Here is a 12,137-nt window from a genome sequence, read left to right as displayed (position 1 = left end):
TTTCTGAGTAGAGCAATCTTGGGTGTAGGTCCTTGCTTTTAGTGACTTTTAATATTTCTTGCCAATCCCTTCTACTCTGCAAAGTGTCTTGAGAAATCAGCTGAGAGTCTTATGGTAATCCCCCTGTAGGTAACGCACTTCTTTTCTCTTGCTGCTTTTCAGATTCTCTCTTTAGCTTTAACCCTTGGCATTTTAATGATGACATGTCTTAAAGTGGGCCTCTTAGCTTCCATCTTGTTTGGGACTCTGTGCTGCCTGGACTTGCATGTCTTCACCAAATTAGGATAGTTTTCCTTCTTTATTTCAAATAGATTTCCAATTTCTTGCTTTCTCTTCTTCTTCTGCCACCACTATGGCGTTGAATGTTGGATCTCTTGAAGTTGTCCCAGAGGCTGCTTACACTATCCTCATTTTCTTGGATTTTTTTTTCTTCTTGTTATTCTGATTGGTTGTTTTTTTTCTTCCTTGTGTTCCATATCGTTGATTTGATTCTCAGTTTCATCTACTCTCCTGTTGTTTCCCTAGAAATTGTTCTTTAATTCAATAAGAGTCTTCTTTGTTTCTGACTGGATCTTTTCTATGCTGCTGAAGTCCTCACTAAGTTTCTTGGGCATCCTTAAACCAGTTGAACTCTGCATCTGGTAGATTGCTTATCTCCAGCTCAGTCAGCTTTTTTCCTAGAGTTTTGATCTGTCCCTTCATTTGGGCCATGTTTCTTTGTCTCCTTGTTTTCACAGGCTCCCTGGATTTGTTTCTATGTATTAGGTAGAGCTGCTTTGACTCTGTGTCTTGGTAGCGTGGCCTCATGTAGTTGGTGTCCTGTAAGGTCCAGTGGCGCAGCCTTCCCTTTCACCCAAGCTGGGTGCCCAAGGTGTGCCCTTTGTGTGGGCTCACTCCTCTTGCAGTCGAGCCTTGGTTGCTGTTGGCAGATCAACGGGAGGGATTTACCCAACCCAGTCAGCTGCAAGGACTGGCTGTGACCAATGACCACCAACCTCTGCCCTCCGTGAGGACTGGCTGTGCAGAGGCAGGGTGGTGATGCTCCAGCCCGTAGTTGTCCACTGAGTGCATTGGCCCTGAAGTTTCCTGGGTTGTGCAGGCCTAGGTCATCCCCCACCTGTGCTTTGCCCAAGGCCACCCTGCTTGGATTATAAAGCAATCTGAGATGGCTGCTACTTGTGCTGGGCTTGGAGATTCCCAGGTGAAGCCAAGCGGTGAGTTTAGACTGGCTGCTGTTACTGCCTAGCCTGGGACTCTCTAAGGCCAGCTGTTGCTTATTGGAGAGGATTTAGAAAGTTGTGAAGCATGAGCCAACACCAGCCATTCATATGGAGAAGCAGCTTGTGTGGGCCTATAAATTGGGTGGTGTGCAGTCTCTGGGAATCTCCAAGGCAGACCAAACAGTGTTAGCCAGGTTGATGGAGACTCAGATATGCCACCAGCTTGCCAGCTCTGTGGCTCTGTGGGCAGAGTGTTTAGAAAAGGGACAATGGCCTCTGCTCATCTTGATGGAAGATCCTTCAGTTTTTCCCAGTATGCCACTGATGCCTTTTATGCTGCTGCCCAGGTGCTGGAGCTCAGAGGGAGTGAGTCTGAGTGGGTGAGTCTGTGTGTGGGTTCTTTAAGAAGAACTGCGTGGGGCTCCAGAAGTTTCTTCCACCCATTCAATCCCTGGTTTTTATAGTCGGAAGTCATGGGGACTTATCTTCCTGGCACTGGAACCCTGGGCCGGGGGGCCTGGCATGGGGTAGGACTCCTCGTTCCTGAGGTAGCCCTCCTGAATTTTTATCCACCATGCATGAGTGTGGGACTAGTCCTTTCCACATCTGCGCCCTTCCTAGCAGTGAGTCTGGATGGATGTGGTTTTTTAAAAATTCTGTAGTTGTCAGACTTCTATTCAAGTTGTCAGACTTGATTTCTGATGGTTCTGAGTGGTGGTTGTGCTATATTTTAGATGTAATTTTGATGTGGTTATGCAGAGAAGCGAGCCATGTCTGCCTACACTGCCATCTTGACCAGAAGTCAAAATAACCATAAGTTTTAAATTGCCTGTCATTCTGAATAAGCATAATGAAATCTTGTGCCCTCTCTCCAGGGATGTTAATCACTCCATTGTCCAACATGTTCATGCTTTATACACCCCCCACCAGTCAGTTACTTAGTAGGCATCTTGGTGATTAGAGGGCTGTTGTGGTTATCTCATACTTGTGTTCAACTAACCCTTATTTTACTTAGTAATGGCCCCAAATTGCAAAAGCAATGATGCTGGCAATTTAGATATGCCAAAGAGAAGCCAGAAAGTGCTTTCCTTAAGTAAAAAGGTGAAAATTGTATGAGGTTGCTAAGATGTACCATAGGAATGAATCTTCTTTCTGTGAAACTGTGAAGAAGGAAAAAGCAATCAGTGCTAGTCTCCTGAGACAAAGAGAGAGACCACACTCACATAACTTTCATTGCAGTATATTGTTTTCATTGTTCTACTTTACTCGTTATTGTTATTCTCTTACTGTGACTAATTTATAAACTAAACTTCATCATAGGTAAGTATGTGTAGAAAAAAACATAATACACCCGTACATTGGGTTCAGTATTACCTATGGTTTCAGGTGTGCGATGGGGGTCTGGAAAGGCAGCCCCATGGATAAGGGGAGACTGCTCTGCAGAAACAGTGGCTAAGCCCTGAGTGCCCTTCAGCATCCATCACTCTGTGTATCTTCCTCCTCCCTCGGTGTGATGCTCAGTATTCGTTGTCTGCTTTTATGTTGCTTCTGTAAATTAATTTGCCCGTGAAAATACATACGATGTTTAGATATTTTTAATAAGATAAAAAATGAAGAGAGATTTTTGTTCAACATTATATTTTATGTGATTTAAATAGTGGCCATGTTTTATATGATTTTAACATATATTCTATAAGATTTGCATATTAAACAATTTTAATATTTATATATGCCATGTGTATGTACATATACATATGTATATATACATTTATTTATTTATTTACAGTATTTGTAGTCCTAATTCATTCCTTTTAACCACCATGTAGTATTCCAAGTTATGAATACCATATTATTTATCCATTTTGTAGCTGGACATTAAAGTGGTATGTGAAAATTTTTTGGTTCTCAGTTTAGAAGATGATTTGCTATGTCATGGGGTATGCACATTTCAACTTAGGTTGAAATCTAGTAGTTAGTAAGTAGAAATCTAATAAAATTTTGCCAATTTTTCTGCAAAATGATTCTATCATTTCATAGTCTATCCTACAGAGTGTGAGAGTATTCATTGTTGTACATTTATTATAGCACTTGTTATTTCCAAACTTCTAAGTTTTGCCACAGTGATGAGTTCAAAATAGACCTCCTTTTATCTTTAATTTGCTGGTTCTTAATCATTACTGTAAGTGATTGAATATATTCTGTATTTATTGACCATTCAGATTGCCTCCTGCACAAATTGCTTGTTCGTATCCTTTATCTTTTTCTATTTGATATTTTCTTATTTATCTGGATGATTTTTTAATATATCCATATACAAACCATTTGTCAATCACATATATAAATGTGGCCTGTTCTTACATAACTGATGTATCTCTGAAGTTTGCCTTTATGTGGCCTATTAAAACTTTTAATAAGCATGTAAAAACTAAGACATAGACAAGAAAGTTGTATTTTCATGATTCTCTGGGTTCAGGAGAAGCACCTATGATTGCCACTTTTTTGTGTCATTTTCTTATTTGTTTTCCACCCCAAGTTCAGAGTTAAGTATAAGGCCACTGACTTTGTGCATGATGGTGTCTGTGATGATTACAGAGTAGGTAGTTTAGAATGATTTTGGGACTATATAAGGACCAGTTTGGGGGAGGATTGCCCTCATATTGTTAGGTCTAGCCGACTGCACATCTTCCCAGTGAAACAGGAACCATAAGGCTCCTAGTGCATCTCTGGCCTTGACTCCTCATGGGAGCACACACACTCGCTTCCAGGCTGGGGCGTGAGGCATGTGGGAAAATCTGTCCCAACTGAATTCTCAGATATTTAACTACCAGGGAAGTCTCTGCCCACAACCTGAGCACCTAGATCCAGATAACCCAGGAAAACTTTAGGAGTAGAATAATTTCAGGTTGCATGAACATGTTGCCTTTGAAATCCTGGTATGAAATCTTCAAATAATGATGGCTTTTTTTTCTTTCAGAGGTGTGGTGAATTCTTTGAAAGCCCCGAACAGGCTGCCAAATGTGTTCGCATGCTAGGTAAGAAGGCTTTTCATTTTAGATATATGAAGCGTGTTGATGTCATGTGACTTATTGTGGGTCTTTGTTTGATTGTTGTTTCATTGACTGTCTCCTGTTTCATATCGCAGAGACTTATTGGCTTTTTCTAGGGTTAAAGATATCTTTCCACACTTATACATGGAACACTTGATGAAAAAAGGTTTTGATTTTCATAACTGTCAGTAAGTTATGAACCATGCTTCTTAACTTCTTAACTTCTTTACTTCTTAACTTCTTAACGTCTCACAATTTTTCTTGGATTATTAGCATAACATAAAATGGGTGCTTTGTGTTCAGGAGACAGTGATGAAAAAAGGAAGAAGAATGACACTGTAATTCTTAAACTAGAGATGGTAAGAATTTACATCACAGCACAAAGTCCTTGCAGTGCCTGGAAGAAATACATATTCAAGCTAGTCTGAATAGCACAACTGCCTGCAATGCATTTGTAATAAAATTGTGGCATTGTACTGAGTAATTATTTGTACTTGTGGGACAATATATCACTAATGCTTTTCACAAGCTCTGTTAAGTGATAATATTCTATTTAGAAATGAACTTTATGTTATTTCCTCATTATGTAACTTAGACAACTAATACAGAAAGCATGCATGATGCCCTTAACCTCAAAGTGAGAAATAGTCCTGATCAAGATATGAAGGCCTCTAACCTGTGAAGTTTTAGGTCTAGTGTTTAAATCTTATTTAAGCCACTAAATTATGTCCAATGAATTTGCAGTTCATGATAGTGATAGAACAAAATCGTGGTGTGGGTAAATAGAAATGACCTTTAAATTTAACTTTCACCAAAACTTTACCCACATCCATTCCAGCTTTGAACCATGCTCATAAGCAGAGAACAAAATGATTCCCTCTAGCTTCTTCCGTTTTCTTGGGCGACCTCTTCATTTAGGCTGATATGATAGGTTGAGTCATATCAGCGAAATGACTCAGAAGCAGACAGCGAGATAACTGGAGGCAAGGGAAGGACTCGGTAATTTACAATTCAAAATAATTAAGTACTAAGTAATCAAAGGTTGCACGTGACCTAAAAAAACTAAACACAAAAAAGATACTGTATTTCTTAGCTTTCTGATCTTTCTTATTTTCTTGCACTAGCATTTTAAACCTCTCAGGTACAGTTCTTATATGTTTTACTCTTAATTAACACATTGGCTGTAACATATTCATTGGAAAATGAGCATTAAATTGGAAGAGCATGAACAATGAACATAGCATCCACATACCCATTTCAAATATGCAGGATTCTCTTTCCTTAACTGTGAAAATACCACAAAAATGCTAATATTTCAGGGTACAGATTAGATCAGTAGATAGATGGATATATGGATAGATATAGATGATAGACAGATGAAAGAAAAAAAGGAAAGAAAGGAAGGAAGGAAGGAAGGAAGGAAGGAAGGAAGGAAGAAATTTCTTTGTCTAGCCATACGTCCCTCCCTTGAATCTGGGAAACTGTCTCACAACCACATCAGATCTATTCTTTAATTCACTCATTTAATTTTCACAACAACAAGATAAGATTGGTGCTATTATTATCTTCATTTACAGATCACAAAATTGAGGCAAATGTTTGGATTTATGGGTACCTTAATATCACTAAAATATTACTTGATTATAGCTTCTACCTGATCTAGCAATTAAGTCGATTTTTAACTCATGATGATTTTTGAGCACTTGGCACATCATTTATTCCAACTGAATTTTTCCTTTCCTTGATCCAGTGTGAGTCGACTGCTTAGTTTATGCTAGGACACGGACAGCACTAAACTGTTTACTGCTGCCTTTGCTAGACTTGACTTCACTTAAAGTAAGATCAGTCATCTTTTTCCCTCTTCTGTATTAGGCAAGGGTTATATAGCTGTCAGGAGACATCTCTGGCCACCAAATGCACCCCCAGTGAGTCTTCCAGGTTCCGCAAAATTCCCAAATCAGAAATACTAGTATATTTCGTGTAAAGCAGTTTTGTACTACTATTACTGCGATGCTGGCTAAAACTCTTTGAGCACTTGAATATGCGACAAATGAAGTCGATCCGAGGCATCTTACATAATTAGTTAATTTAGTCCATGTAAATAAAGACGTGGCCTCTGTTTTAAAATATAGATAGATACCCTGGACAGTGGCAGTATATTGTTAGGCTTGTAGATTTCATTAGTTTTTTTATTTCTATTTTTTTAGTGACATATAACTAAAAAATGATGTAAAGGAGCCATAAGAATGGAAGTTTTTTAGTTTAAGGACATGGGGAAAATTAAGATGAAATAGGAAGAACAATTGTACATTTTATCTTTAGAAATAAGTAAACATTTATTGGGCGTCAAATATGATGCTATGTATAGTGAATTTAAATTACTCATACAATGAAAATCATGCCCTTATGAAGCTTAGGAGGCCTAGGAGGCTTAGACTTTTTCTTACTTATCTTTTTTAGAAGATTGTCACACAATTTAATTGAATCATTTACAAAGTCCTTGTAAATCTCAAATGAACGAGAACACCAACATCAAATTATGAAGTGTATCTATACACTTGGGGTGCCCAGCCATTAGCAGGTGTCCCCCTGGAGCCCAAGGACCCCCGTTCCCCAGCAGCACGCGCTGTGCCAGACAACGTGAGCAGTAGTGAAGTTGAGTGGTTCTGTTCCTTGAAAGAAACAAGAAAAATTCAAGTTATAAATGTGTGACTCGTTAACACTGAGACCATATCCTGCACAGCATCAAGAAGGGGCATCTGTGTGAAAACAACGAGAAAGCACCACGTCACCAGCATTTGAGGGGTTAGTTTGTGGCTGCCTTTGAGAGGAACCTATGGTCATGCCTTTAGGCCTTCCTAAGGAATTTCTTGAGAAAACCTTTCTATCTCCAACAGTAAAGGATAGGGATTCTCTGGCATTTTGAGTGACTGTTAAGTTTTCTAAGTATTGCCAATCATCGGTATAGTGTCACTTTTGCAGGTAATGTTCTAATGTTGAATAAACCAAAATTTCCGAGCAAGAAAACCAAATATGTAAAGTCTGCATTTCTGAAACCTCACCTCTGGTTTCTATGCCACCCTAGAAGTGAGATCCTTGTGGAGGCCAAACTGAGACACCCACAGTTTTAAGTCATCAAGCTCTCGGGACAGCACCCCCGCACCTTGCGAGATCCCCATCTCTGCCCACATGCACTTCGGGCCTGGCTGTCTGCTTGGATCCCAGCTGTGCTCTGGTTTCGGCAGTTGAGATGGAATAGGAGAAAAAGGTCACTAGCCGAAGTCATCTGCAGATTTTTTCTCTCCCACAGCTATGTCCCCAGATATATCTGAAAAATAAGATTTTTATTCGTGACTTCCATGAGTAAGCCACCCTCATTGAAGTCATGCCTCTGGCTCATTACAATAAATAAGACATAAGTGCAAAATTTACCTTGAGTTATTCTAAAGTGCTGAATAACTATACACTTGGGGTGTATACAAATAATTTATTAATTATTTGTTGATTGCATTAGTAGTGTTTTACAAAGCAACAGAAAAGCCAAAGCTTTTTTATAAATGTGAAGGCAATTTTTTAAAGAATTACATGCATTCCTCAAAGTCGTGTAAAGGCATTCATTCAACATGCATTCAACAGATACACACTGAACACCCACTGGGTGCTAGGCACACACGCACACAAAGCAGCAGGCACATATCCTGCCCTCAGAGGCTTTATCGGACAGAAGAGATTCGAGCCCCGAACCCCCAAATCTGCAACACTGGCTGGAGAGTGACAAATACTAACAGAGAAATAAAGCGTGTGGGGACTTCAAAAGAGGCAGAGAATACACACAGTCGTATATGAAAGACATGCAAGCGCAGTGGTGGATTTGGACGTGGAAACGCTGAGAAAATGGCAGCATTCCAGGTGGGTGTGTGACTACCTTAAAAACCCAGACGCAAGAAAGCTGGGAGTGGGCGGCGGCAGTAAGGTGTTCAGGCCATAACGATGATGAAAGGATATGTTGGGAGGTAACCCCAGGCCTCACTATAGACAGTGTGACTGTTTTCACTGCCCCTAAAAGGAGCAGAATATCACAGAAAAGAAAGTTCTGGTCTCGTATTTAGATAGAGAGTATTTTTTTCATTCTAAAGTATTGGGAAATACTCTGTAAAGTAGTTTCCACTGCGCAGTACTAAATGCAGCTGTTCACCAGATACTTGTGAAATTAGATCATTTTTAATTCGATGTATATTTGAACCCAATGACCTGAATTCTAGGCTTGATGTTTTTGGGAAAAAAAATATGTGTTCGTTTTATCTTTTCTCCTTGATATCAAATATTATAGTATTTTATTTAAGAAGTGAAACAGTACTATCAATTTTTATACTAGAGAAAATTGATATTTTTTTCACTTTTTGGAACTTTGTCATCTAATAAAATTGGGAATTTTAATATTAATATTTTGCTCTTATTGCTAGCATCAACTTGTGGCTTTTGTATGTAGACAATTTTGAAGTCTATAAATTTTTTCTTAAAAATTAATACAGTGTGTTGTAAGGCAAAAAAATATTGGGTATCAAAGTAGGCCCCTGTGGCATTGTAGAAAGAACAGGACAGTTAAAGACCTGATGCCAGCTAAACTATGTGGCTACAGGCAAATCACTTAAGGATTGTAGACTGTTTACTCTTCCCTAAAATAGAATAATAAATAATAATAGCAATATTATTATCTACCTGATTAGGTTTATTAAGGATCGAATAACATGATAAATATTAAAAGATCCCATAAACTTCTAGAAGTACTAGAAATGTAAGTATTTTATGAACACTAATAACTAATTTATTCTATGTCCTTCCATTTCACTTTATATTAATAATATTTTATATGTAAACTGACAAGTTCAGTGTATTTTGAAGATTAAAATATCTCAATTTGGATCAAGTGAATAGATATTTTCAAATGTATGTTTGAAATCTAGAAAAAAAGCATGTTATCTTCATAGGCTACTAAAAATTATTGTAAGAACTATTTTATGTGCACTTGACTTAAAGTTAAGGGCTATGTTTAAAGAAAATAGCTTTCAAGTTGCTTAACTTGACAAAGCACTTTATTCATATCATATGGCTACATAGTTCACTCTTCTTCAATGCATGTTGATAGGTGATATTTTCTACCTCTCAAGAGAGAGCAAATTAAAATCTGGTTATTCCCAAGGTGGGGCAGTGGGGACATTACCCCCATCATTCACCCAGGGCCCTACCTTGTTTTACATTTAAAATACTTTTTAAAGATTTTATTTATTTATTTGTAGAGACAGGGGAAGGGAAGGAGAAACAGAGGGAGAGAAACATCAGTGTGTGGTTGCCTCTCACACACGCCCCAGATGGGAACCAGGCCCACAACCCAGCCATGGGCCCTGACCAGGAATCAAACTGGTGACCTTTTGCTTCGGGGGATGATATCCAACCAACTGAGCCACACTGGCCAGGGCTGCCTTGTTCCAATTTTCGTTGTACTTATCACCAAAGACATATTTTATATTTGTTTGTTAATTGCTATGTCCCAGCCTCAACCCACCACATATCTATCTTTAGACACAGAATGTAAATATCACAAGGCAAGAACGTAGTTTTATTCACTGCTGAGTGCCCAGCACCTGGAACAGCGTCCAGCCCCCCAGGCCCTAACAGGAACTCAGTATTTGCTGAATGTGTACATGCTGATGCATTTTTTAGAGCAACACGATCATTGCAGGGCATGGCCCAGATGTGCCAAAGACTGGTTAGAATATCATTTAAAACCATCTACTAACTCAGCCAAGGGATAGGTTCACTCCTATGTGAATTATTTGGCAGTTTCCTAAGTATATCGCTCTAGGTTACAGGATGAGAAATGTGTAATTCTCTACAAATGAGCCTTTAGAATCTATCCTCAGAATCAGATGATTAACATATATTTGGGAGGTGCTAATGTATCTCCAGCCCTCTGAAAGATGGTGTAGGAATAAGCAAGGTAGAGTCATTATTACCACAGAGTATCTTTCTGCACATGGAACATTTTGTCAAGAAAACAGGAGGAGGCCCATTGTTTTGTCTTCTCTGTTTATAGAAATATGCCGAAAATTATTTCACCCTGAGGTTTATGATTTAAAAGGCTTTCCATATTATCTTAGCTGCCTTTAAATTTTTTATTTGGAAGTAAATATTGCCTTGCATAAGAAATACAAGTTTCCGTCTACCCTGGCTGGTGTACCTCAGTGTGTTGAGCGCAGGCCTGTGAAGCAAAGGATCAGAGTTCCATCCCCAGTCAGGGCACATGCCTGGGTTGCAGGCCAGTTCCCAGCAGGGGATGCAGGAGAGGCAACCAGACATTGATATTTTGCTCCCTCTCTCCTTCCCTTCCCTTCTCTCTGAAAATAAATATTTTTTAGAAAAGAAATATAAGTTTCCTACTTTTATGGAAGTAACTTTTATGGTCACTTTCATGGAATGTTGTTGCATTTCCACACCAACAAAACATCACACTTTTGAATGCAGCTGGGCTGCAGGGCTCAGATAAGAGTTAGTTGCAAAATAACAATACAAGCAAAAGTCAACTATCAGAACTGAAGTTGTCTAACCCAAAAGTGATAGAAATGTCAGCTTTGTATTAGCTTCATTTTCTGTCTGAAGGCATTACCCTTTTACAGTGCAACATTTCAGAAAATGTGTTCAGTCCGCAAAGAGTTACAGGTGTATATTGTGTACCAGGGTAGGGATGCAAAGGCATCAGAGCTCTGCTTCTGCCCACAAGGATCTCCCAGTCTAGTGAGGGATGAACTACTGCTCAGACAATGCCAGTGTAGCATGATAAGCCATAATTAGGAGGGCCCAGAGTCTTACAGGAAGGGGTCAAGTGGAGAGGTGTCAGGAAAGGCCTGTGCAAGTGGTGATAAGGAGCTGAGTGTCAAAGAGCATCAGCAGACAGCCCTGTGAGCCTGGAACAGGACAGCCGGCTGGAAAAGGCATTGGCATTTTTAGGCAAAAGGAGCAGTGGGTGCAGGAAGTTTATGTGACCAATTAAAGAACTGTAAATCTTTATGTCTGGAGACTAGAATAAGAGGAAAGAAATGATAAGATAATCAGTATAGAGAGGAAGGTGAGTCAGATTATAAAGGGCCTCATAAAAGGACAAAGTACCATTTAAGGATGTGTAAGCAGAGGAGCTACAATGTGAGACACACATTTTAGACTGAGTAGAGCGTGCCCTGGAGGAGGACAAGAATGGAGAAAGAAAGACCAGTTAGGGCACAGCAGCAATTAGGTGGGAAATGATGAGCCCTGCCCACACTGAAACAGTGTTGGGAAAAAAAACTGAAGGCATGAAATTCAGGATATTTCGAGAGACACTGACGGAACTTTACAACAGCGCACGTGTAGGAAATGTAATTAAATAGAGACTAGAAATGCTGTTTCCCCTCACACACACACCCCCAGTGAAGAGGACAAGACAATCCCATTTGCAACTATGAAAAATGATGAGTTGTTTTAAACACAAGAAAGCTGAAATTCCCAAGGAACTCTCAGATATTGTAGGGAGTCGGAAGCTTGGAAAGGTGACCTGCAAATAGGTAATGGGGACAAGCTATTGGCAATTATACCACCCAGGGAAAGGTGAGGAGTGAGGTGGGGGTGCACCTTAGACCACTTGGAAATGTCACACTGAAATACTGGCATCTTGGGCGAGTCTGAAGATGCCTAAATGGGTAGGAGATTCAGAAAGAGTGGACAGAGAACAGAAGGAAAACAAGAGAGTGTGGCTTCATTCTAGCCAACAGGAGAGGGTCCCCAAAGGAAGATCATGATGGAGATGTGAAATACCATAGAGGCCAGTGAGATATCAGGC

At 39.5% G+C, this 12,137-nt stretch overlaps 1 protein-coding gene across 1 annotated transcript in view; it reads left to right on the top strand.

Moving 5' to 3' along the window:
* The window catches only part of PDE7B (phosphodiesterase 7B), a 296,607-nt gene that overhangs the window by 96,957 nt on the left and 187,513 nt on the right, over positions 1 to 12,137 (top strand). Inside the window, exon 2 of the mRNA XM_037045696.1 lies at positions 4,195 to 4,252. Coding sequence (XP_036901591.1) covers positions 4,195 to 4,252 — 58 coding nt within the window. The remainder of the gene's footprint in view (positions 1 to 4,194; positions 4,253 to 12,137) is intronic.

The sequence above is a fragment of the Sturnira hondurensis genome, unplaced genomic scaffold (assembly GCF_014824575.4).
Source record: "Sturnira hondurensis isolate 20B ecotype Veracruz unplaced genomic scaffold, ASM1482457v3 Scaffold0004474, whole genome shotgun sequence".
In the NCBI taxonomy this organism is placed as follows: domain Eukaryota; kingdom Metazoa; phylum Chordata; class Mammalia; order Chiroptera; family Phyllostomidae; genus Sturnira; species Sturnira hondurensis.
The sequence above is the reverse complement of the archived record's forward strand: the minus strand, read 5'-3'. Positions and strand labels throughout refer to the sequence as shown.